Source organism: Nelumbo nucifera, chromosome 1 (genome assembly GCF_055504915.1).
Source record: "Nelumbo nucifera cultivar China Antique chromosome 1, China Antique-T2T, whole genome shotgun sequence".
In the NCBI taxonomy this organism is placed as follows: domain Eukaryota; kingdom Viridiplantae; phylum Streptophyta; class Magnoliopsida; order Proteales; family Nelumbonaceae; genus Nelumbo; species Nelumbo nucifera.
The window spans coordinates 180,180,292-180,208,089 of record NC_142649.1 but is presented as its reverse complement, the minus strand read 5'-3'; the positions used below and the strand labels follow the sequence as shown (position 1 = coordinate 180,208,089).

Genomic DNA, 27,798 nt, shown 5'->3' with positions numbered 1-27,798 from the left:
ACGCTTGATACTGAAAAACCAATACTCGAACCATGACAATTCCCACAGCTCATTCCACTCCACATTACAAGACTACATTACCAAAATTCGGTCCTTCAAATGCCATGTAAATACATTATCAGTTAAACAAGAAACAGGTGCTAGAGGCTTAATTGCAAAATATTCTGCAGCCCAACCATGAAAAGAAAAAAAAAAACTTTAACTTCATCCCGGCTCACGCACTACCAGATAAAGTTCTAACAGTATAAGATGTACATGTAGCTTGACTGTTTGTATTTTACAAGAAGCATGACCTCTACTTCATTCTGTTTCTTTTGCTATTTGAGAAGGGGTAGAATCAATCGATTGACCATAAAGTTAATAGTTAAGATCCCACCAGTTGCTGCCCAGTTACAAAATTACATTGCTAAATTAGGATATTTCTTAGTTTGATAAATAATGTGGTGACTCATAAACCATGTCGATCAGAATGAAATGCATTCCAGATAACTGTGGTCGCTGCAGCTTGTTTTTCTGGATCAGTGTTTTTGTTACTGCTGTTAAAGACCAGCTCAACTTGGTACACGAATGGAAGAGGGAGCTCCAAATTTTCACAAATGAAACTTCACGCTTCAAATAAATTCCACAGAAGAGTACAACCCAGCGCCAATATTAAAATGTGAAAACAGGTTTAAGAAGGGAACTCAGCCTCTCTGTGTTACTTTCATCTGAAAGACAATAAGGTTGCACAGAAGAAAGTTACTTTCATCTGAAACACAACAAAGTTACAAGGTTGGCAAACAATTAGATAATAACAGTAAATTCATCAACTGCAGACAGTGGATCAGAAAGATGGTGAAACTAAGAATATATGGTAAGAGAGAAATTATATTTAAGGATGGAAAATAAATATATTTAAGAAAATACAACTTAAATGTTAATAATTATAATTGAGAGAACTAAGGGGGTATTCGACAGCATGGTTGTTTTTTTTTTCAAAAATTAAACCAACCATGTTATCAAACACTACTAAGATAAATCGTGTTATTAATTTTCACTTTCTACATTCAGTAATTTATATCAAATTAACATTTTTAAGAGATTTGAAATCAAGCTTATTTATAATGAATAATGTATTGGTGCCAAATATAGGGCTGAGGAAAGTACAACTTAATCAGTAGAAGAAAGTAACAGAAAGTGGGATGTTCTTCCAATCACTGTATCCAATATTTTGCATTATTGGTAAGAAATTCTAGAGTACGAGACTATGCAGTCTGTGCTCTGCTGCATAAAACAGACAGTCTTTCTCTGTCTCTTTACTTCAACTTTTATTAATTTAAATGTATAGTTTGTTTTATATTTTGTTTCCTAATTCCAGTTTTGATGCAGTATGTTTTCTCACTGAAACTATTATGATATTTGACTAGAATGGAGGTGTAAACATTCCTTTTCAATAACCAACATAAAAATTACAACAGTTGAAGTTTTGATGTTTTTCACCAAAGTTCCTGTAAATTTTCTACTGATGATTTAATGAAAGTGTTATTGATCAAAAAAAAAAAAAGTTTTTCACCAAAGTAGAGGGTTTACAGTAACATCTACTGTTCTCAAAAGAAAATTTTTGCAAACAAATATTCCTTATATTCCAATGCTTAATTTCTCTCACCAAGCTCCAGAATGCTATAAGGATGCATCTGCTTTTAACCAAAAAGAATCCAAACTCTCCAAGGTATATGCTTAGCACTCACTATATTGCTATCCCATTGCAATACTTGTATATTGATGATCTTGATACCTTGCCACATAGCCTATCTCTGATCACTACATAATGTTTTAGGAATTGAAGAATCAACTACTTATGTGGAAATATTTTCTTCTGTAGCTCTTCTGTTTTTTTATTTGTGCCACAACTATTACAAATCTGCATCAGAGTATAAGTTATACCATTACTCCCACAAATTGATTGTTCGCTGTCTCAAGCTCAGCTGCCAGATACGGTAACATCAACAATTAGTCTGGCACTTGATATATCATCCCATAAATACACTTGCTCCTTCGTTATCTCAAAGAAAAAGGTTCAAAGTTTTCTGATTCATTCTTGACATTACTTTCCCTTTACAAGCCTATTCTCTGTCTAGAGTTGGCCAATAATATATCAATCAACAACCAGAAACTACAACCTTTTCACTTATACACTCTCAGTACTCCAAAAATCAAAATACAACTACTATTTTAGCATCACATATCAAACTATGGATCTTCTGATGGAATTACATAGCTAATACTTTTGTTACGCAATGATTTTTTTTTTTTATTTTTTTTTTGTAATTTCAGCTGGTTAATATTGGAAGCCCCCTCCATATGCAACCTATACAGTTGCAGCATCATAAAGACCTAAGTATTCAGAATCAGAAAAAATTACCACTAGGTGTCATTGTGTCAAGTTATGCTGTTGTTTCTACAAGGTTGTTATAATTACTTGGCTCTAATAAAATGACTCAAACAAAATTGGTCATCGACTAAGCAAGGAAGTGTACAAGTTATACTGTTACGATCACCACTACCATTTGTGTTCATAATCTTTAACTTCAAAAAACACCTATAGAACTTCACTCATGTAGGAAATGGGCATCCAAAACTCTGAAGTTAAGTATGTTAGAAGAAAAACTTCCAATTTGTCAGCTATGAGGAATGACTTCACCTGGTGAAATCTAGTAACATATCAGAACTAAAACTTTCCACCATGAAAGAAAGGATCTCAATGAGCAGAGACTTTCAATTGATTTATGGTTATGCTAAGAAAGACGGACAATATAATTGTGAAGCTTTACCCAAAGGAGACCTTTAAAAATGGAGACAAAATAAGCAGGTCCTTCCACCTTATAAGACCCATCAGTTATGCTGGTCATAGACAAACAAGGTCTTTTATAACAAAACTCAGTGAGGTACACATAATAAACAATTTCTTCCTACCATTTTCTTGCAAGAACTATTCCACCCATCTTGGAGAACTTTTAGTTATGGTTTTAACTCACCTCTACATGAAGCCATTTCTCATGCACTTAACTGGATAATGTATAATTAATTACAAATTTACAATGCCCTGTCAAAAAAAAAAAAGTCACAGCCTAAGGAGAAAAAGTGTCTTGATGTAAGTTCCAGGTATATTGTTTGTGGAATCCATTACAAATTTCATCAAGAGAATTGCCAAGGATGTAGACATTTTTCTTGTAGCCGTAGAAATGATCTAATTCACATAACTAGGATATTGTGGGTGGAACTGACCTGCACTGACAATTGGGGAAACCACATGTCTAACCAGATATGTGGTGTATGATGCGCAAGGGACACAAGAAAAAATTGTATCCTTAGAAATGCTCTTTCATCATTTGTAACCTACAATAAATCCCGCAAATAGGTTCCTGTACTTTTCAGCTGATGAATTAAAGACAAAAACATATTTCATCCCTCTTACTTACAGGGACCTGAACCAGGTTTTGGCACTAAAAGGTTAAACTTAAATTTATGTTTGACAAATTCAAATCAGTGTTGATACTTCAACTGCCTTGTTATGATTATGATGATGATGGTACTTGCATCTGAAATCTCAGAGCCATGTTCTCAGCCATTTGTTGCCCTTTCATTTGATTAAGGGGGCAGAATCAAAACATATTTCCTCATGTCTTTCTAAAGTTGACCTAACTCAACTCAACAAACCTAGTCCCAGCTATACAGGGATCAGCTTAAAGTTGACCTGACTATGGATATAAATTATCTTTTAGAGATCAGTGGATTATTCCACATGTAAATCTAAATGCAGTTACACTCGAAAATCTGAGTTTTTTTTTTTTTTTTTAAGGTAAAGTATTGAATTGTATTAATGTGAAAGCCAATTACATCAGCCCATGTACAACAAGAGCCTGTACAACGGGAATATACAAAACGATCTGACTGATCACTCAAAAAAGGCTTAGCTTGCAAAAAAGAAATAAGCTGGACACCCTGAAAAGCTCTTTGTACACCCAACCAGGAGCATAAAAACTTATAAGGTTGTTCTTAATTGAGTCCAAATCTGAACATTTGTGGTAAAAAATGCAACTATTTCTTTCTTTCCAAAGAGACAACAAGATAGCAGCAGGAAAGGTCCTCCATAACATTTTGCCCCTTCTGTTCAAACTCTTGATTGTCCACCCTTGCAGAAGCTGAAGTGCTGATTCAGGCAGGCAAGAATGAACACCAAAACAGGACCAATCCATTGCCCACAGCTGATGGGTGAAGCTACAGTGGATGAATAGGTGATTGGATGGAGGATTAAGGAACCTCATTGCATAAAGAACACAAGATACTAGGGATATGCACCCCCCTTCTGATCAGCCAGTCTGAAGTTAAGCATCTGCCATGACCTGCAGTCCAAACCCGGAAGGCTTTTTTCGATGTGATGTGGAAATTCCAGATTAAAGCCCAAGGGAAATCAAAGTCTTCCCTAGCCAAGAGGTTACTGTAGAAAGACTGTTTAAAAAAATACCTGATTTCTCCCAAGACAAAGTCTTTCATCATCAGCTTGAGGATTAGGTTTTATACTTTGAATGAGGCTTAACAATTCAGTCATTAGATTTGGATGATTTCCCAATCATTGAGATTTCTTCTAAAACTAGGGGCTCAAATTGCTTCCCCATGCACCAAGTGAAATCAGTCTTTGACTATAGCTTCCTTATCTTGGGCAGTATCAAAAAGAGAGGGGAACCTTTCACACAGTGTAATACCCCCACACCATTTATCATGCCAGAATTTGGTGCGATTACCTTTGCCAGCTTTGTATCTTATGCCCTTCAAGAAATCAGGAAGAACAGCAATACTACTACTACTACAAAGAGCACAACCCCTTGGGGGGAGACCAGGATCCAAGTCCCATTAAGGTTTGTGAGCCCATATTTATCTACAATGATCCTTCTCCAGAGGCTGATTCTTTCTTTACTGACTCTGCAGCACCATTTACCAAGGACGTCCTTGTTAACAGATCTAACATTTCTGATGCCTAAACCACCAATTTTCCTTGTTTGACACAAAAGGTTCTTATTTTCTTTTCTAGAAGCTTTGCAACACTTGCAGGGATTTTAAATAATCAAAGATAATAAATAGGGAGTGAAGACAAATCACTCCGTTTCAATTTAAGTTTTTGCCTCCTAACAAATATTTTGATTTCCACATGATCAATTTCCTATCAAATCTTTCAATGACTGAATCCCAAATCCTGAGTTACTTTTTGCACCAAGGGGAAAGCCCGGATAAGTGGTGAACAAATTCCCAAGTTTACAGCCAAAAATGCTAGCCAGCTGGGTATCTGAAACCCCTTCCTCTGTCAACATTACACTCTTAAAGGGATTGATTTTGAGGCCAGAAACAGCTTCAAACCATCTTAGAGTAAAACCCAGGTGTCAATTGATCAGCTGAGGCGTCACAAAAAAAAAAAAAAAAAAGATGGTATCATCAGAGAACTGAAGTAAAGGGATCTATTCTCTACCCTCCCCTACTTTAAACCCTTGGGTAAATCCACCAGCTACCATCCTACAGGTGAACTTGCTCAAAGCATCCATCACTATATTGAAGAGGAAAGTATTGAAGAGAAAGGAGACAAAGGGTCTCCTTGCCTTAATCCTCTTGAGCTTTCAAAATTTCCACAAGAGGCACCATTGAAGACAATAGATAAAGTGGGTGTAGTAAGCGGTAACACAAACCTCCAACTTCTCCATTTGGATTTAAAATTCATTCTATTCAGCATATAGTCCAGGAAACTACAGCTAACATTTTTTTGGTAGTAAATAAAAAAGAAAATTTTATTAGACAAGAAAAGAAGAAACAAACAGGTGATCAAGATATAACCCAAAAGTACGAAGTCCAAAAACCACATCACCGGAATCCTTCATCCCCTTTTTAATACATGCTCCCCTAACCCTTACAAACAAAGAACAAAAATGTCAAGACCCCAAAAAGGCTTCAAAGCCCAAATACCCCCTCCCCTCATTTAAAGCCCCAAACCAAAACAAAACCAAACTGACTTCCACCATTCAGATCTTCCCATTTAACCTTTCTTCATTCAAAAGATCTCTTTCTTCCAATTCCCGGAATATTTTTCTTGCAAATTCTTCCCCTCCTAAGAATCTTAGTCCTAAATTTTTGCTTATTTGGACTTCAGTTTCCACTATACTTTCCAAGTCTATATTTCCTTCTATTTTTCTCACTCGATCAACAATCACTTCCTCATTTTCCTCCTCTCCTTCTTTCTATTCCTCTAGTTCATCCCCGCCCTCCTAGACCTTCTCCTTGTTAACTAAAGCAGCCATATTTTGAGCTTCTAATTTTTCCTTCAGTTTCTTCTTCTCCTCCCCTTTTTCACCAGATCCACGCCAAGGCTGTTTCTTGCATTGCTCTAATATATCATCTCATCCTTCACCCCTTGCCTTTTATAATACCCCTTATTACTTGCTAGAGGGACCATCCCTAAAGAGCCCCCTCACTTAAGCAATGAAATACCTTTGTGACATGAACTAAATGACCATCATATGATCTTTTGGGCTTTTTTCAAGTTACCCAACAAGATATTACAAATTTTGACTCCAGCTTTATTGGCTCTCCAATTTTATTGACACCTCTTTTCCTCCCTAAGACCACTCGCTAACAATTAAGTGTTGCCTTCCTCCAATTCTAAAACATGTTTGTCTACCTTTGAAATCTGCTCTGCTAACTCAAATACAACCTTCCCCCGGGTCCAAGAATCCCCTATAAATGCTTCTCCCTTGAGCAATCAAGTTTCAAGTGGTCACCTGAGTAGTTTGAAGCTTCTTCCTAAACTAATCTGGTTATTACCCAAACCCAATCTTCAAACTTCCTACCCAAGCGATCAAGAATCCTTGAAGATTTCTTTTTAAATCTTACATATTTTTTTTTCCTTTAACAATCCTTACTAACAAAGCTTTCTTTTTACCTACTCCTCTTTGCAAAATACTTTGCTTAACGACCTTTAGCTTCGAGACCTTCGTCGAATTAGATGAAGATAGAACCAAACAACGATCTATCATCACACAATCCTAATCCCTTCTCACATGCTTAGGTAGGCCATCAAATGACTTTAAAACTAACTCCAAATTATTAGGCCCACTAAAGCATGGCACAACATTATTTAAGTTTAAGCCTGGTCCACTCATCTCACCTGTCGTGATTAGTAAAGACCTTCCCAACTAGTTCAACAACCCTCAACTTAGTTGTGTTAGACCCAGTCAAACCCTACTTAATACTCCACCCTTTTGTCTTCTCGTAACTCTTAAGTCTTAACCCTCTTCGCCCCTACACTTCCTTTTTCTCCACTACTGACACTCTAAGCAGATACACCATCGCACGCCAAAACTACAGCCCTCCTCAGGATAACACCCTCATCCTTTTGACTTCCACCCATTGTAATTTCTATATTTTGTTTCTCCCATCTTGGAAAAGTTGTAGGGCATTTAAAATAACCCAATCACTCTCTACCACGAAGATACTCTTCTTCAACTCCTAAGTCTTCCTCCCTATGTGCCTTTGAACATAGAGTTTCTTCAATGGAGATCGCTAACCAAATTGAATAACAAAACTTATCAACTAACACCTCCACCTTCCTAGGAATATCTTCCAACAACAAACATTGAGAAGAGAATCGTAGAATGAAAGATGAAAAGTGAAGACTATCTAGGTGCCTTCCACAAATCGATGTGATGGAGGTGAAGACTTCTTGTTTCCACAAATGAAATGGAAGTCCAACTACTCGCACAATAACACCACCTTGCACACCCAAGATCTTCACATTTGACAAGGGGGGACCAAGACGAAACCAAAATATTGCCAACATCAACTGCAAATTTAAAGCTTCTAACTCCACCTCCTCTTTGACCAAATCAATGGGAGTTTTGCATTTATTAAATGGTGTAAAGACCATGGTCCCCTTAAGCCTTAAACCTTGGCTTATTGCATTGGATACCTTCTTCCAATCCTGGACTTCTTCCTTCAGTTCAGCCACCAACATTTTATACGAAGTTTTTTTTTCCTCCCTAGACATCCACCCTACTTGTACCCACGCCTTCCGCCATTGTTAAAATTTCATTTGTTGCCTCTTCTGGTATTTCAACAGTTGAGACCAAAGAATCCTCTAATGACACTATAGTCTCATTGGCTGTTTTACTAATTTCGTCCCCGTTCTCAGAAAAGCCTTTTTAAAATTTTAGAGATCAACTTCCAACACGCACTAAATCTTCTTTCAGGAAAGCAAAGCAGCTTCTTTCTAGTTTCTTCCAATCCCAAAAAACTCGGTGCAATAAAACTTCCTCTCCCTTCAAACTCCTTAAAACTTTTCAACTCCTTTCCCCAATCTCTTTGCAAGGCTTCATCAACAAAGTTTATGAGTCAGACGATAGCTTCATCTTCACCAATCATCTTCTATCTCATGTGTAAGAGATGTTAAAATTGATTATATAAAACAACATGAGGTATAGGTTTCTTTGGGTAGGAGGGCAGGACTCCAACTATGTCCATCTTGAGTACTAGGCCTTCTCTACCTTCCCTTTTTTGTGAGTCAACCAACTCATTAGCAATAAGAACTCCATCAAGAATTTGTCTCCCTTCCACAAAAGCTCCTTTGGAAGGAGAAAGAATCTGGCCCATCACTTTTTTCAGCCTTATTGCTAACTTTTGCAAGGATTTTATATACACTACCCAAGAGACAAATGAGCCTAAAATCTTTCACCTCTAAGGCCCCTTCCATTTCTGGGACCAAGGTAATAGAGATTGAAGTAAGACACTTTTCAGAGCAGCCCTTGCATGGAACTCTTCAAAAAGCTTCAATGGATCCTGTTTGATAAAAGGCCATCCCATCTTATAGAATTTCATTGTGAAACCATCCAGGCCTGGTGCCTAATCACCCTCCATATGAAAAAACAGCATCCCTGATCTCATCCTCTAAAAATGGCTTTTCCAAATCAAAGGCATCATCATCATCAGAAATTCTGTTAATGTCCAAACCATCCAGCCTCAGCATTCTTTTCCAATGTCTTTTGTAAAGGTTTGAATAGAAGTCTACAATAGCATCCTTGATTCGACTTCCATCCTCTAGAACCTCCACATTAACTTCTAAAGCCTTGATGCTGTTTACATGTCTTCTAGCATTGCCCATTTTGTGGAAAAAAGCAGTGTTATTATCACCTTCTTTCAGCCAAATACTCCTGGATCGTTGCCTCCATTTAACCTCTTCCTGAATTGCTAGCTTGTCAAAAGTCAGCTTGGCCTGTAACCTCTTTTTTCTGTTTTCTTCACTCAAAGGGCCTCCCTCTTCCTCAATATCGAGATCAACAATTTGCTGTGGATACTCTGCTTTTTTTGCTTCAACCCCCTTGAAAACATCTTTATTCGAAGACTTAATCTTTAGCTTAAAGTGGAAGATATGACTGGTTGAACCAGTGAAGCTCATACCTACCCACCACTCATGCAACAGGTTCATGAAACCTTCCTCCTTTAACCACATGTGCTCAACCTGAAGGGCCCCCAAACATGAGAAATACCTCCCCTGTCCAAGAGAAGGGGAGTATGATCAGAGAGGAGTCCGAGGAGGGCAGACGATCAGATTAGGGAAGCTGTCTTCCCAATCTGGAGAGATTAGGAATCTATCAAGTTTTACCAAGGTAGGAGTTGTTTTGTTATTTGTTCAGGTAAAATTAACACCAGCAAGGGGCAGATCCATCTCCTGACCAACCCATTTTTCTCCAAAGAAAATCTGATTGTGTTGAAATCACCACCAATGCACCAAGGAGTGTAAGTTTCCACCTCTCTGATTCCATTTAATTCCTCCCAAAATCGGGGTCTGCTTGTGTTATCCATAGGCCCATAAACTTAAGTCAACAAACCTGAGAAACCTCCATTCAGCAACTTAAATTTCAGGGTAACCGAGAAGTCCCCAACCCATTTATCAGACACTTCTATGTAGCAACTTAAATTTCAGTATCACCAGAATTCCCCCTGCCGTTCCAGTAGCTGGAAGATATTCCCAATCACTGCCTCTGGCCCCAAATGCTTCTAACTATAGAAGTGTCCACCCATTGCAGCTTAGATTCTTGTAAACATAGCACATCCAGCTGTCATTTATTCAAGAACGAACAAATAAGCATTCTCCTCCTCCCTGAGTTCATACTTTACATTCCAGGAAATCATTTTTAAATTTGTCATTAGGAATGATGCAATTAGATTAGTTCTGCCTCCTGCTTCCTCCTTGCGTGTATCTACATAATCTTCAAAAGCCTCCTGCTTCCTCCATGCCCTAAAGCTAGATAATGTAACTAGGCTATCACAAACAAATGGTTCGAAAACCGTTCTCCCAGTAGCTATGGCAGAAATAAGGATCCAAAGTAGAGGTTAATCATCTAGATGGTTGGATTTCGAACAGAAAATAGAGTTCAATAACAACAATGCCAAAGAAAAAATACACTGCCTTAATATTGTCATAAACTACTGTTGATAATTTAGATTGATACAAGCCCCAAGCAGAGATGAAAACAAAAAATTAATATAGACAACTACTTAATTTCATAGATTAAAATTCGAATGTACTTCAACAACATAATATATAGCATGTCAATCAAAATCATTGAAATTAGATTGAAATACACTACCTAAAAGGAAGAAAGTACAAGAGAATAAAAAGGAAGAAAACAAACACAAGTACCAATAACAGTATTCAATGACCAAAAGAGAAATCCATTGCCTTAATATCAACATCATAAACAACATTTAGCCATGAGAATCCATACTAGGAGAAGGCCAAGTAGACCCGGTTATATTCAACCCCAAAACCAAAAAAAACTACAAATTCCTTACAAAGAGAAAATCTTGATCAAAAAAAGAATTTGTGTCTATTTTTGAATAGAGGGTGATTTGCCAACCAAGAAAGCACCACTCTCAAAATCTTTTTTTGTAAACCTCTTCTTTTGTACTCTGCCTCCCTTCAAAGATTCTACTATTTCTTTCACACCACACTGCCCAGAAAACTGCTGTGGGGAGGATGCTTCAAGCTACTTTTCCATCCCTGCTTAAACCTCTTAAAACCCAAGCACCTATGAATCCCTTCACATCAGCCAGGAAGCATATTTTACCACAAACAACTCCAACAGTCTTACCCAAATCCAGTAAACAAAGTCACAATGTAACAACAAATGACTAGAAGACTCCACACTTCCATTACACAATGTGCAAGCCATATCCGCCACCTCTACACCTGTTCTGACTAAATTGTCCCTAGCCAGGATCTTGTCCGGCACCACAGACCAAACAAAGAAAGCCAGTTTAGCCATGAGATTAACAGCAAGTCTCAAGCATACTAGCATAGATCAAAAAAATAAAACACACGGCTACTTGTTTCATGGAGAAAAACAAACTTACTTCAACCAAACAATGGATAGCATGTCACCCAAATTATTGAAACTAAGTGAAATATACTAACCTAAAAAGGAAAAAGTATAAGAGAATAATAAAATAATTGAATCTTTTGAAGAAAACCAAAAACGTTATTGAATAACCCAGCCACATCCACAACTAAGATCTCCCATGGGATGCCTTCAACTCTAACCGACAAAGAAAAAAGTTTTGAAGAAAACCATCAAATTTGATGAGCAAAATAACTATTCATCACCTATATTGATTCAGCAAGTATCCCCTTCAATTCAAAGGAAAGGGTTCAATTTATTTCCCCGAGGTTTTAAGAAATATTGACCTCGACTATAATCTAAAGAATCTAGAAAATCTTTCTGTGGGTCTATGGAGCATTACCAGAGGTATTCATGCCCCAGCACAAAGAGCATAGGACCTTCTTATTCCAATTATGCCCAACTCATATTCTAGACAGAGTGTTTGTAATTGCAAGGGATTCAACAAGCAAAATTGTTGTTCTATTTGGGTTTGAGGAATATGCAGTGATGACTGGTGAAACAACTATATTTGCATTAGAAATAATTGGAAAACTTCTGTTTTATATTTGTAAGAATCCAGGCATAAGTATAATTTATATTTGTAAGAAGTTATAAATAAGCACAATTTATAAGTTAAGCAATTAAATGCAACAAAAATGCTAAAGCTCATATTACAATTCAACGACATGTTATTCATGTAGTATTTCTTAAAAAAAATGGCAAAGTAGATCGTTTACCAATATTCTACTTAATATTCCATTAATATAGTGAAATAAAGAAACAGAATCCCAGAAAAGGCACAGTAGAAACTACACAAGAAATGAAATCCCACATACTAAATATGAGTTACTAAAAGGTGGCACAATCACAAACCAAATATATGGTCATTTGCACCAAACATGGAATTGTTAAACTGTCTTGAATTCAAGTCACCACCATCCAAGGCAGAACCAAAACGATCTAGCCACTGAGTTGGGCTTGGGTTTTCAGTCTCCTCTACCCAATCTGATGTCATGTCTATGTCATCAACTAGAATAGGATCAGTCTCTATAGGCTTCCCTTTCATCCGGCTTGCAAGCTTCAGATTGTAATTTATATAGAGAAGGTCATTCAATGTCTCTTTGTCAAGCCTATTTCGCTTCTCAGAGTGGATCTGCTGAAATGTGCTCCAGTTCCTCTCGAAGGTGGAAGCACTGCAAACCTGACTAAGTATTCTAACTGCAACCCGTTGCAACATTGGAGCAGAATCACCATATTGTTCCCACCAGAGGCCTGAATGTATAAGCAGAAAACGTGTAAGAAATTTAAGAAACAAATAAAACATAGTAACAAAACAGACATATGTGCAAGCATGGTGAACAGATGCAAAAACTCATGCTTAGAGACAACTTAATGCCTTGCAAGACATACTTTATAAAAGGAGGTTATGTCAGGAAGGGAAGTCTGATTTCATATCTCATGAAACTACAACATTTAATGGTCCTTAGGTTAAAAGATTCTGAAATTATGGCATAAACTGTGTTATACCAGTGAAACCTTTTCTTTGGGGGGTGGGGTAGGCTAACATGCTTCAGAACTTGCAGTCAAATCTTATCACACTTCTCATAATCATTTCATAGTGCCTGTTCCTGTTAGTGAAGAATATGCATAGATCAAATCAGACTGATTATAACGGGCTCAATCAGAGGAATCAAAATATCAGAAACTCACACCCTTCTGAGTTGAATACTAGAATTTATTGACAAATGGTTCTTCTTTTTCCTTAACCACCAGATCAATAGTGCAGGGTAAAAGATTTCAACATACCATATAGGTTCTATCATGCAAACATCCATGTTACATGTCAATAATAGGGATGGCACCAAAAGGAATGATAGAAGTGTTTCAAAAGTTATTTATAAACATAATGTATGCATACCAGGGGAGATTGTGTTCCGTGCCTCTCTTGCTAGGTTGCAACCAAACATTCCAGTTGCCTTTTTAAATACAACAATTTGTGCTGGGATGTCATGCCTCAGTTCAGGTGTTGGGAGTAATCTCTCCAAAACAGCAAAGAACTCTTCCTTTATAAGTGTAAGGAATTTAACTTCTGGATTGTATTGGATACTAGGATTCAAAAACGCTGCTGCTGCATGTAGAGGTGAATGGAGCTGATTCTGCCATCTTCTATCAACTATGTCTAAAAACGTCTTGCACTTATTCTCATCCATTATGTAATAGGTCCTTATAGATTCCTTGGCCCTGGTCATAAACTCATATATAGAACCAACAGCAGGTTTCCCACCAGAAACTTCCCTCAATACTTTAAGTATAGGCTCAGAAACTGCTACACTCTCTTCAACTGCTCTCCAGAAGTCAGCATCCTCAAGAATGGCAATGCAAGATATGCTCTGTGGTTTATTTGCATATGCAGGATTTGATGAATACTCTGGACTGTTGAACATATGTTTCAATCTTGACCTTTGTTTCAACATGGACTGCAAGGAGAGAAAATTGGATACAGACTTTGTAATACCAGTCCGAACAAGTTCTTGCCCTCCAGTGAATTTTTTCATTAGATCAAGAACCCATGTGTGATTGTATATAAACCTTGAAATAGTTTGTGCTTGTAAAATACAACGGTTAACCCAATCAATCTTAGAAAAATCCTCTAAGATTAGATTCAAACAATGAGAAGCACAAGGAGACAAGAAAATGGTGCTGTAGTTTTGCATAATGTGATTGCCCACACCAACATAATTCAGAGCATTATCCATAATTACTTGAACAACATTTTCTGGGCCAAAATCTTGAATAACTGAATCAAATAGATCAGCAAGACATTTAGTGTTTTTGAAATATGTAGATGCATCTACAGATTTATGGAAGAAAGTCCCCGAGGGTGATGACACTAAAAAGTTTATCAGAGCTCTTGACTTATTATCAGTCCATGTATCTGCAATGATTGTACAACCTGTGGTGGCCCACTCTTTCTCAATTTCTTTACATTGTTGGCTTACTTCAAACTTGATTCTTTCTAACCATGTGGTCTTCAGTGTTTCTGAGGATGGGCCCCGAAATCCAGGGCCACACTTTGCTACCGCATCCATCATTAGTTGATATGAAGAAGAGCGTGCAACACTGAAATCCAGTTTATTTTCAAAGAAGAATAGAGCAATACTTCTTTCTGCATTATCCCTGTCATATGAAGGTGGAGGAGCTATCTGGGAGCCAGAGGGGAAAACTTTTGTTATTGGAGACATTGCCTCCATAGGCATGAGAGGTTTGCTTGCAGACATGTTCCCAGGACATTTTGTTTCTGCTAGTCGTTGCTTTTTAGCATTGGCGGCTTCTTTTCCCTCTTCCTTCATTGCTATTATGGCTCTCACTCTATCAGTAACCTCATCCCTTACTTTGCTACAAGGGTGAACACCTTTACTGGGTACTCGGGATAGATGATGCTTCAATCTGCTAATTCCCCCATTCAGAACTTTCAGACAAAATTTACACCTTACTTTGTTTCCTTCTAGCTTATCACAATATTCCCAGCAGACATCTTTCTCTCGGACCACTACCATAGGATAAATATAGTGTGATTTCTTTTATTAGTAATTCAGCATTAAAGGGGGCAAAAATGGATCAGAAAAACCAAGTACCCAACCAGATCTAATAAGAACAATGTTATAGTCTAAAGGGAAATGAATAAAACACATAAGATTGAAATTTCCATTCCAAAAAAAAAATGAAAGTGAAGTTCAATCATGAAAAGCTTCTTTCTTCTAAATCCCTTAAAGTGCAAAAACAAGGTAATAATGCACACTTGTAAGATGAAAAAAAAAAATCAAACGGTGTAATTCATAACAGAACTGCAGACTTGACTTACTGATAGTGTAGAAGTTACACTCTCCTCCACTGTGTTGGCCTAAACAAGCAGTAGAAAGATTAATTAGAAAAGAAATGAGGCAGGCTAAGTAATTCTTCAAACTACAAATTGCCTAAAGAATCATGTGTCTCTGCAAAAGGATTTTATGAGCATGAATAACCAGAAGAATAGCAAAAACCTTTTACGCAGGGGATTCAACATACATAAATGCAAGGGATGATAAATTGATTACAATGAGCAGAAGGCATATAACATATTCGCAGCCCCCGCAAGATGGGATCAAGTATTAGTACAAGACATAGGTAAATGACAAGTGACTAACAAGGAAAGAGAAGTAATCAGAGGAATATTGGAAAGAACCATCAGGGTCCTTGGTGTAAACATAGGCATAAGGATATTAATATTGATATTATCAAGCCATAGTCATTGAAAACTGAAAAGGAAAAAATACAAGATTTTGATTTCCATTACAAGACCACCAAAATCCCAAATTTCCATATACAACTAAAGCAAGAATCAAGTAAACATACCTCCAGTGGATGAACAAGTGTCACAATCATCATCATCATCATCATCATCATCATCATCATCATTTAAGCCTTGTCCAAACTATATGGGGTTGACTACACAAGTCTTGTCCTGCCATTATGCATTGTTTAATGCCATTTTTTATCAATAAAGCCATTGTTAAATTATGGGCCCTTAAATCATTTCTCACTAATTCAACCTATGTACTTTTTGGTCTGCCCCAGCTCTTCTAGCCCCTTCAACTAGTAACAGATCACAACTTCTTGCTAGTGTAGTAGATGGTCTTCTCAATACATGACCAAACCATCTTAGTCAACTTCCCCTCATTTTATTACCTATTGGAGCTACTCTTTGGTTCCTTCGTTCATTGTTTATCCTATCCTGTTTAGTTTTACCATTCATTTCAATATTTGCATTTCTGCCACATTTATTTTTTGGACATGTTGTTTCCTTACTGCCCAACAATTTCTGATTCTCTTCTTACAACATTGTTGGACTTGTAACTGTCTTATAAAATTTTCCTTTTAGCCAAAGTGATATTCTCCAATCACACATGACTCCAGAGTCCAGATGCATCCTTCCATTTTCCTGTTGTACTTTAATTTTATGTTGAAAGACACCCTACCTCTAAGTGAGACCTATTTGATTGTCCAAAAAACACAGATAAAGTGTCTATAATATGTGGTAGAAATGCACAATTTCATTAGGAACTCGCACTTGGCATTAAATTCCATTAAGCATCTTGATAATGTTCAAGCTTAAGGCAGATAAAACTTGGGCACTTAAAACTAGTAAATAAGGTATATAAAGAAAAGGACATGTCCAATTGGTCTCTTATTTTTAATGTATTTCCAAATTATTTATCACTGCATACCATGCCATAAATTTTGAGATCAACATGCCAGGCGCTTATGGACAACTTAATACTTGGCATTCATGCCACACCAAGATAAAAATGTCCAAACATAAATGTAAACCCTTGAATAACAGCTCTCTCTCACACACACACACAAAAAGACATCAGAAATCTGTTTCAGGAAGCTCCTCATAACTAGTCTGCAGTTATGACAAAGTTTACTTAAGTTCCAGATGATGCTCTTTTTTCTTAGTGATAAAAGTGAATTACAAGGCTCTGGGGACAGAATTGCCCCAAGCGTCAGCTAAGGCAATACAATGAAAATCCAAAATAGCAATAGCATCATAGATGCTCATCAAGTGCCCTGCATTAGCTAAGAAATCAACAAGCTGGTTTGCCTCCTGATAGGTGTTTTGATAAGTGATTTCAAGCTCTGCTACTCTAGTCATCTCCCAGCAATCCTCGATAATATTTTTTATGCTCCATGGGATCTTTGTTCTTCTGTTGAGGCAGTCTATAACTAGCTTTGAATGTCCTTCGACGATGATTTTCTTAGTCTCCAACTCTCTAGAAAGAAATATAGCTTCTCTAGCTGCCCAGGCTTCTGCAATGTTGATCAAAGAGATTCCAATTCTGTCAGCTTTAATAAATATTATTTTGTCCATATAGTCCCTGCCAACACAACCATAAGATATCCTTCCATCCTGTTTTTTTTTTTGAAGCATCAAAATTAATTTTAATCTATTGGTCTTTCAGTGGGAACCACTTAACCATTACTTGGTCATTTGGATTAGGAGATGGGTTAGTGTCCTCTGTGTCCCCACAAAATTCCTAATGTGTTACCCAAGCTTTTTCAATTATATGAGGTGGATATTCCTTTGTGTTTTTAAAAATGGTTTAACTCCTATCTTTCTATATAATCCCTAGTAGGAAGGAAATTTTTTTCCAGTACTACTCAGGGACGTCCTTGTTATATAAGCATCTATATCCAAGCTAGGACCCGGGCAGGTTTCTTCTGTAGCCATCCAGATTTGCCTCACCACTGGATATTTGAGAAATATATAATTCTCATCTTCTACTGAATCTCCGCATCTCATGTAACCACGCATAATATTAAGGCCTCTTTCAATAAAAGGGTAGCCCAGACTGCCCAGTGCATGAGGCTCTCACCAATGCGGGGTCCGGAGAGGGACAGATGTATGCAGCCTTACGCCTGCAGATATACAGAGAGGCTGTTTCCAAGATTTGAACCATGGTCACCCAGGTCACAATGGAGCAACCCAACCGTTAGGCACCATCATTAAGGCCCCTTTCAATAAGTAACCTTTTTGTTGGTAGCTTAACATTGATAAGCATCCAGAGGAAAATTTTTATAGTGGAAAAGATTTAATTTTCCAAATTTCCTTTTTTAGGGCTAAATCAGTGTGCTCTCTATGGGAGGTGTCAAGGGTCTCAATATATGCAGTTTTGATTGAGAGGTTACCACTTGGATTTCCTCCCCAAATTAGGTGATCTTCTTTGTTAGTATGAGGAATTGAAATTGCAAGGATTTCATTTCTCTAAGTCTAATGAGGGGGAAGCAAGTCTTGTAGTTCCTCATTTTTCCATCTGTTATTTTCCCAGCCAATAAAATCCTTAAGGGATCATTCATTTGAACAAATTGACTTAAGGGATCAAATGGGGTCCAGTTATCATCCCAAAATGATATCTTCTTCCCATTTCCTAGGACTCATTTGAGGCCCTTTTTGATAGTCTTCAGATAAGGATAAAGAATATCACAGTAGTGGAAACAATTTGAGAAGAAACTTAGGGTGGTCTACATCGTGAATGTTTTTGTTTTCATTTGTTTTTGAAATTAACACAACGGCACAAAAACAAAAACAGGTTCTTGAATTATGTTTTTTAAACAAAAACAAGTTGGTTTTGTTTCAAAAATCAATTCCTGCTTTTGATTAACATCAAAATGATGGTTTTTAAAGCAAAAACAATTTTTGGTGCACAGATATTGTATGATTAATGAAAGATGATGAGAGATCTTTAGATGAAAACATACTTTTCAAACCAAAAACTCAAGAACATGGTTTTTGTTTCAGTTTTGGAAACAAAAAGCACATACACAACCAAGAACATGTTTTCCATGTTTTTATTTTAAGAACCAATTTGTTTTCAACCCAGATGGTTTTAATTTGTTTTTGGAACTCACAACAAGAAAACATTTCAAATTGAAGAACACCCTCTAAAATATGCATTGTCATGGTGGTTCCAAACCGCTAGTGGTGCCATCACTTGAACCTCAGACAGATAGTGGTGGCCCACCAAAGAACAAAATTAAATGATTAAACTGCCCTTTGTAACTAGAAGCATGCTCTAAGCAGATATACCTGGAAAAATATCGAGCTTTATTCAGTTTATTGGGTGACTCTATGATCTCAATGCCTTGTCTAAAAGGCATTGTTCATATTTATTGGTTTACATTCCACAATCAATAGAACCATTTAACATTCATTAAAGGTTCAAATATGTTCTAGCATGTCAACCAGATATGGAAAGGACACAATTGGACACAAAATTAAACTAAAAAATTGAAGTGTCCAACATGATATTGCACAGTTTGCACCCATGTAAGTGTCCAACATGATATTGCACCCATGTAAGTGTCCAACATGATACTGCACCCATAAAAAAATATTTGGGCATCATAGCTTCTAGCAAATCTCTATACCTACTACTTGCTTCAATGGAGACAAATTTTTCATATTAATTTGAAAAAAGAAAAATATAAGTTTTTGAAAGATAATTGTACAAGAGTTAAGAAAGTTAGCCTATCTTGTAATTCTTAATATTTCTAATGAAATTATGTTATTGATCAAAAAAACAAAAAAGATAATTGTACAAGTTAAAATACAACATTAATCAGAACATAACAACTTATTAGTTCTCCTTAACCACTTAAGATTTTAAGTACCAAACCACATCCTACTTTAAAATTAAGATTACTATTAACAAATGGATCCAACTACAGTCAACAATTCTTTTTGCATGCCTACATATTTGCATATTGATTTTAAAAAGGTCGTATTAACACGTGCCCTAAAGGCACACATTTAGCTCCAACTAAAACACCATATAGGATGTCCTTTGTGATGTCAAGAGGGGACCAAGAACAAATACAGAGTATCAAATTGCCTTAAATGGCATTCCCAGAGGGTGTACTAATTAGAGTTAAATGTGTGCCCAAGTGCACAAATTAATGCAACCATTCTATAAAATGTAATAACAGTAGCACCATAGCCCTTGACACTTGAAATTAATATTATATATGACACATTGACACTTAAATCACCTAGTTAAGCACTTTTGAGTGTTGATAAGCCAGAATAACCTATAGCAACTACTATAAATTAAGGTATTAACTAAAGAACCTTATCCATAGCAAGCCAACTTCATTTGAAGGTTGTGAATTACAAAATATGAACTCAGATCTGGACCAAGAAGACCAATGAACTAGACAACTACATGCCAAAGCCAAAGCCAAACCCACTCAAAAGGACAAGTTCACCTCAAAAAATCATTCTACGAAAATGAAAAAAATGAGTTGAAACTCCCCAAATTTAAATTAATTTACCAATAAAGTTGAGGAGATCCTTCTGGGAGGGGGGTGGGGGCAACTCACTTGTGCTACCATGATTCAATGAGAGTATTTTTCATTAGTGGAATCATTTTATCAGTCTTTGAGTTTACAAACTCAAACAAGATTTTATATATAATATATATGAAGAAATATTATCAGATTAAGTGAATGGTATCCTTTATTTGCCACTCTAGCCCCTATATGAAATCCTTCAACAGTTTAATTGAGGCCATCGACATAGTCCTTTTTGAAAATCCGGAATCCTCCCAACTTTCCAGAATCCCCTGCTAATGCTAAATAACCCCACCAATAGACAACATACAGTAGCAAGTAGCCCAGTTTAGGCCAACGCAAACAGTTAAAATACAGCAAGATTATTATGTAGCATAATTATATTATCCAAAACTCCAAATGGCAGGTATCAACTCCTTCCCCCAGTGGTCTCAGTTATTCACTCATGCTAGAGCCCCTAATGACCTCCATAAATTGAATTTCTAGTAGATAAAGTCTTTTTTGCCGGCCAAACCAGTAGCACAGTTACAATTACGTTTCCCTCATCCTTCAATTGCGAAAGACGTCCTACGTACTCTACCCCCGATGATGTGTAGGTAAACGAATGGTTCCAAAATTTTTTGCCCTTCTCATTAATTAATTCTTAGACTTTCATCTAATTCTAGAGAACCAATATAACACAGAGGAAAACCACAAACAAACACTGAAATCAAACTCAGCCAGCGTCAAGCAATTCCAGTACTAAGCTACACAGACCCATTTCTCAGATCCTTCGATCAAACCCTAAATACCAGCAACCTAAGAATCAAGAGCTTCAAACTCCAACACACGACACAATATAATAAGAACATACAAGCAAAATGTACATCCCGCTTTAAAGAAAAGCGGAAAAAATATAAGCAATCTATGGATAAAAAACGAGAGTTTAGAGAGTCGAAAGAACTCACAAAAAGATAAGTAGAGATCTTTTCGAGAAGTAGGAGAGTTTAAAAAATGAACTCAGAAGAGATAGAGAGAGATCTTCTCGATCGATAGATACCGGAAATCGCAGATTCTGCAAAATAAATTTCGATTTATCGCGTACGAAATTTTACTCTGTGAAACTTCAACAATATCGCGATATCTCGTATTTAAGAGCTTATCCCCCTTTTTTATCCTTCCTCCTTTCCACCGGTCCTTCTCCTCTTCTTCTTTCTTTCTTTTCTTTTTTTTAATCTTTTTCTCGCCGATATTTTATTTTATACGCTCTTCCGGATAGCGGTGGTAGGTCCCCAGCTGAAACACGAGCCATCCAGCTTGACCGGTGGGCCCAATGGTAATGGCCATCCATCAGCTACGAGAAGATGATAGGGTCCACTAGAGAAGGACAGCCATATTGCACATTACCTTCACGAGGATTTTAGACCACAACAGATGCCACACAAACAAGCGTATAAGACCTCTTATGAAACGTTGAATTAGGATCTTTTTATCAAGAGATATACACGTTGAATTTAGATTTTTTTATCAAAAGATATACAACCAGGCGTATATAAGTCAACAAATTAGGAGCCCTGGATGGCAAATGGATCGGACCATGGTCCGATCCTATTTAGTCGAATTCGAATAATCCCTTTCGGATCTTAAGACCAGATTCGGATCATTCCTATCCAATCAGATATAGATCCAATATATGTTTCATATATATGTTAATTATTTATTCATAAATATATTATTTATATTATATTTTTATAAACTTGTTATTTTATTTATTTTTTACAAAAAAATATGTATATATGCTGAAAATAATTTTTTAATTTTTTTCTTTATTTAATTTGGTATATTTTATTTTTTTCTTTTTATTAATTTATTAATTTTTAAAGAAAACAAGTCGGATCAGATCAAATCCAAAGATCTGACTTACCAATAGGATTCAAATTTATATCGAGGCCTCTCAGATCCAATCAGATCATATCCACCATAAATAATGTCAGATCATATTCGGATATACCCTGATTTGAATCCGATATGATCCATTTGCATCCCTAGGATATCTCCTTTCAATTTTTTTGATAGGATGGAATAATTTTGGGTCACCCCTATGGAATTATATGTACATAGACCTACACACACATATATTGTATATGTTTGGTTCCGTTTATGTTTATTGAGTAAACATTTATTAACGGTGCCACATAGGCGCCTCGTCAGCAAATGCCTCAATAATTGCATTTGTGTATCGAAGTTTGCAAAACTCCCGTTTCAAAAAGCTTCATTTTGGAGCTTCTTGAAACGGATAGGCGTTTATTGGCATTTTGCTGATGTGGTGCCTAATGGCGCCTATGTGTCATAAACGCCCTCATTAAATGTGTTTCTTGGTTTTGCAATCACACAAGTACAAAACGTTTACTGAATAAATGTAAACGAAACCAAACACCCTCATTGTATTTTTATAAATTTTTATATGATTGTTTATTATAAAAATGCATATATAAACCATTTTCTGATATGCGAATAAAGCCTTAAAGGCAATAGACTTAGTTGTTTATCCCAAAAATACCCTTAGGCCTTAGAATTTCAAATCAAGCTTTTGGAAATAACAATGTTTGGTTTGGTTTGCATGACATTGGAAAACGCCTTATCAAATAATGTTTGATTTCATCAAAATGAAGAAAAGAGAACATCAAACGGATATTAGAAGTGTTATGAGGTGTGTCGTGCCAAGGGCCTAACTTTCTCTTACAAGCATGTTTTTAGAGAGACAAGTGATGCAGTTAACTGGTTAACTAATATTGGCCACACTAGTATGGTCATCGGGTCTTCTTTAGATAACTAGTAAGTGTATGCGTGCTTTGCATGTGGCAATTCTAGATGATGATAATGATAATAATAATATATCCATAATTTTTAATAAATTTTATGTTTTTTTATTTTATATTTTTTGTTTTTTTATTATTAACTGGAAGCATACAAAAGGGATGTAATCAACCCCGGTTAGCTACAAAACACCAACAAAGCATGGTCTTATCAGGACTTTACGAATCCTCTCCATACGTCCCAATAAGAGTTCTGAGACAATTAGGCTTTCGCCAAGTCATTCCCACTATTGATAGCATCAAAGATGACATGATTGATTTCATAAAATATTGTGGGGCTATAGAACGACGGTTTAAAGAACATTGGGCCTCTAGCAAGCAAGAATTTTCTACTCTGTTGCATACCACAAACCATCGTGTGATCATATGTAACAGGAATGGGCATGCAACCAAGATTTTCCTTCACCCTTAGCTCCACCCCAGAAACCCCTATGCTAGTTAAACCCCCCTCGCAAAGTACTATATCAATAGAATCTCTTAAGTGCTTCTTGGATGATCCATATTTACATACAACTCTTGAGCTACATGTCTAGAATAGGATTAATAAAGAGCAAGAGGTGAGGATAGGAAGACATAATGACTCTATGAGAAAGAAGTTGAGGGTAAGTGTGAGCAAAAAAAATCAAAAAAACGAATTGGCCAAAATAATTGACCGAAACTAAACCAAAAAATCGGTTAATCCAATCGGTCGGTTCGGTGCTTTTAAAAATTATTTTATATATTTATGTATATTATATTTATTCTTATAATATATATTGTAAAAATTAAAAAACTGAAAAACCAACAAACTGAACCGGTCAACCAATTAACCAACTGGCTTTGGTTTGGTTTCGGTTACCGATTTTTCAAAAATCGGTAGTATCAGTTCAGTTCCAAAATAACCAAACTGTGGGCATCCCTAATTGAGGGAGGCAATTAAACAACAACGAGCAATGGAGTATGAGACAAGGAAATTGGACGATGAGATAGGCAAGTTGAAAGAGAAAATAGAAGAGCAACGAAAAGAGATATGTGAAGCACAAGCAAATCATTATGAAGCCGTCACAAGACTAAAAGAGGCTATCTAGGAGAAACAGGGACTAGAGTATCAAGTCAAGGAAACTCAAGAATCATTATAACAATCAAAAAATGAGACAGTCACAAGACTAAAAGAGGCTATCTAGGAGAAACAGGGACTAGAGTATCAAGTCAAGGAAACTCAAGAATCATTATAACAATCAAAAAATGAGACAGCCAAAATCAACAACCAATACAAGGAACTTGTGAACCATGCAGAGTGGTATACAAATCAAGTTTCTAGTCATATTGCAACTTTGGAGGCCACCTTGACTAGTGGTGAGCAAAAAAAAAAAAAAAACAGAAAAACTGACCGAAACCGAACCGAAAAAATGGTTAACCGATCCGGTTGATTTGGTTCCAGTTCAGTGTTTTTAAAAAACCGAAGGTACTAGTTAGGTTTTGTTAACCAATATAGAAAACTGGTGGTTAACCAAACCGACCGGTATACATATATTTCTATATATTTTATATATATTTATGTATATTATATATTATATATTTTTTATTTTTTATGTATTAAAAATTAATAATATGCATTATATATAAATATATATTTATAATATATGATATATTATTTATTATTTAAAATATAATATTTTATATATATTTTTATAATATATATTGTAAAAATTAAAAAACCAAAAAATCGATGAACTGAACCGATGGTTAACCGAACCAGTCAATCGGTTAACCAATTGGATTTGGTTCAGTTTCGGTTACTGGTTTTGCAAAAACTGGTAATACTGGTTCGATTACAAAAAAAAGGCCCATGGTTCGGCACCCCTAAACTTGACTTACTATGGCATTGAGATCCTCCCTAATTGAGGGTTTTGAGTGTTCTCCCTTTTTTGTACTTGGTACTCGATAGTGTTTTTTGTACTAAGTGATCAAATCAATGAAACCTTTTGGCCATTATTGCTCTATGAAAACTTACCTAAATTGTTAATCCTGTCAAATGCATTAAAAAAAAAGAAGAGAAAGTAAACCTTATAAAATATCAAGATTTCAAACTTTATCAAGCCTAAAACTCTCAAAATCTAGTTAAGAACCCAATCAACTAATCATATTTAAACATATCCAAATCAAGTACAAAGGCGATGCTTCAAATCAAGCCTATCAAAAAGTATCAATTCAACACTTTTTTTTTGTATTCTATCAAATCTCAACCCTCGATGCATGTTTCAGGATCATCCATATCAATTCAAAATGAGGAACCATAGAGTTGTGACCCATTCCCTTGCTCTCATCATGGCACAAGAGGATGGGCATACTGAAGCCCAAATTGGAGAACAACCAACCATTGCTATCACATCGGAGTCAGAATCCACCATGCCAGCTACTATTCCTTATAGTGAATTTCTTCAACTTCAAGAAAGATGGGCCAAAATGGTATAATTACTTACTGAAAATAATCATCTCAATCCACAATCTACCATCCCTCCTACCTTCCAAGCACCCAACTTCAACCAACCAATCACCACCAAAAAACCAATGCCCTTTGTTTTTACAGTTGGTGTTGCCCCCTAAACTCCAAGGCCAGTACCACCTATCTTCACTAATCCTACTCAAGCACCAATGGCCACCCAAGTGGATGACTTTGAGGAAGATGATCCTCGAGTAGCTCAATCCAACTGTTGCCCATCGAAGCTAGTGTTGCCTGTAATTGATCCTATGAAGGACGAGATGAAAAAAATGAAAGAGGAAATTCGAAAGCTAAAAGTTCATAATGTGGACACCATAGAAGACTCCTAGAGAAGTTTAAGATGCTAGAACTAGAAAATATAATGGGAAATGATGCCCTTAAACCCATCTCATTTTTTTTTTTTTGCGGAGACATGTTTCAGTATGGGTCAGATGAAAAAACTTATCATACAGATGTTTCAAAAAAGTTTAACAAGAGATGCTTGAATGTGGTTTACAATGTTGAACCCTGCTAAAAAGAAGTCATGGAATGAGGCATTTTAGGCCTTCCTTGATCATTATTCTTTTAATATAGAATTAGTTCCAAACAGAGCCAACCTAGAAGCTATGACACAAAAGGAAGGGGAGAACTTTCTTGAATATGCCTACCGATGGAGAGAGATGACATCAAAATTGAAGTATCTAATTCCTAAAAATGAGATGGTAAGGTCTTTTATTAAAACACTTGGAAACCCATACTACACAATGCTAATTAGTCAACCTCTCAATAATTTCAACGATGTAGTTAGGGGGGCCACTAGAATCGAGGAAGCTATCAAACAATGAAGGGTTAGTGCCTTAGTACCCATAGATGTTGGTCCATCTCAATCAACTGGTTCCATAACCAAGAGACCTCCTGTTAAGAGGAAATCAGAAAATGAAGTACAAGCCATTTCAACTGTCGTATTATCAGTTCCACCCAACTATGTTGCAACCACTTACCCAAACACTAATAACCCTTGTACCCATAGATGTTGGTCCATCTCAATCAACTGGTTCCATAACCAAGAGACCTCCTGTTAAGAGGAAATCAGAAAATGAAGTACAAGCCATTTCAACTGTCGTATTATCAGTTCCACCCAACTATGTTGCAACCACTTACCCAAACACTAATAACCCTTGATCCCCATTTCATTTGCATCCCACTCCACCTAAGGTCCTACCAACACAACGATCACTCACACAAGAGGCCCCAACACCCCAACCTTCTCAGCAAATGCCAATGACTCCGCAGCCTTTCCAACCACCATTAATGCAGCCACCGTCCATGTCAATTAACCAGAATGCCAATGCTTAGAAAGAGAGGAGGACAAAGTTTACCCCTTGCCATACCCCCACTCCTATTTACTGTTAGTTTTAGTTAATGAAGGGTATTTGAGGTTGTTAACATGGAAGCCACCGTAGAGCCTAAGCCAAAAGGGTATGATGAAAATGCATACTATGCTTACCATCAAGGTCCAAGGCAAAATCAGGTAGATGTTGGTAGCTTAAATATGCTATATAGAGATTGATTGATGAATGTTTCATTACTTTTCAAGTTGATCAGCCGAAGTTGCAACCAACGGGAATCACTCAAAACCCCATGCCGCCACATGGGGTAGGACTGGTAGCAATATTCACTGCATTGAAGAAGGTACACGCTTTGTGGATCCAACAATGTTGATTGCTCCAATTGGCACCCTCCCAATAGTACCAATATCACTTCCACCATCATCCTTTAACATTGTATTCACCATTAGACCTCCTTTTCGTATCATAGTTCCTTCCATACCTCCCCTAAGTTGTCATTCAGTTTGTCCATCTCCTCTTGAAGTCACGTCCATCCCCAATCCTCCTCGTAATCCCTTCATCATCCCTTACCTAGTGCTCAATGAGGGAAATTTAAACAAGGTCCCATAAAACCATCTTACTGAGCCAGTGGTGGCTCAAGCAAAGCAAACTAGCCAGGAATGTGGAGCTTTACTAAGATTTGGAAGGTTTCTCCCACCTAGGGAAGTAACTAAAGCCATGGACAAAGGGAAGGAAAAGGTGGAAAAACAAACTGAAGGGAAAGAAAAGGAAGAAGAAGATAAAAGCAA

At 36.6% G+C, this 27,798-nt stretch overlaps 1 protein-coding gene across 6 annotated transcripts; it reads right to left on the bottom strand.

Moving 5' to 3' along the window:
- Positions 1 to 11: 11 nt before the first annotated feature.
- Positions 12 to 21,539, bottom strand: LOC104600301 (hAT transposon superfamily). Of its 6 annotated transcripts, none has more exons than XM_088895454.1 (6): positions 21,293 to 21,539; positions 15,849 to 17,374; positions 15,319 to 15,357; positions 13,375 to 15,006; positions 12,330 to 12,728; positions 12 to 748 (listed from the first exon to the last, which is right to left on the bottom strand). In XM_088895454.1, coding segments are annotated over exons 3-6 (2,097 nt in total). In that variant the 5' UTR covers positions 15,320 to 15,357; positions 15,849 to 17,374; positions 21,293 to 21,539; the 3' UTR covers positions 12 to 683. The 6 variants fall into 6 exon arrangements, with proteins under 6 accessions (XP_088751580.1, XP_010261477.1, XP_088751582.1 ...); XM_010263175.3 differs by having other exon boundaries at positions 15,849 to 17,306; XM_088895456.1 differs by lacking the exon at positions 15,849 to 17,374 and having other exon boundaries at positions 12,293 to 12,728.
- Between the last annotated feature and the right edge of the window lie 6,259 nt (positions 21,540 to 27,798).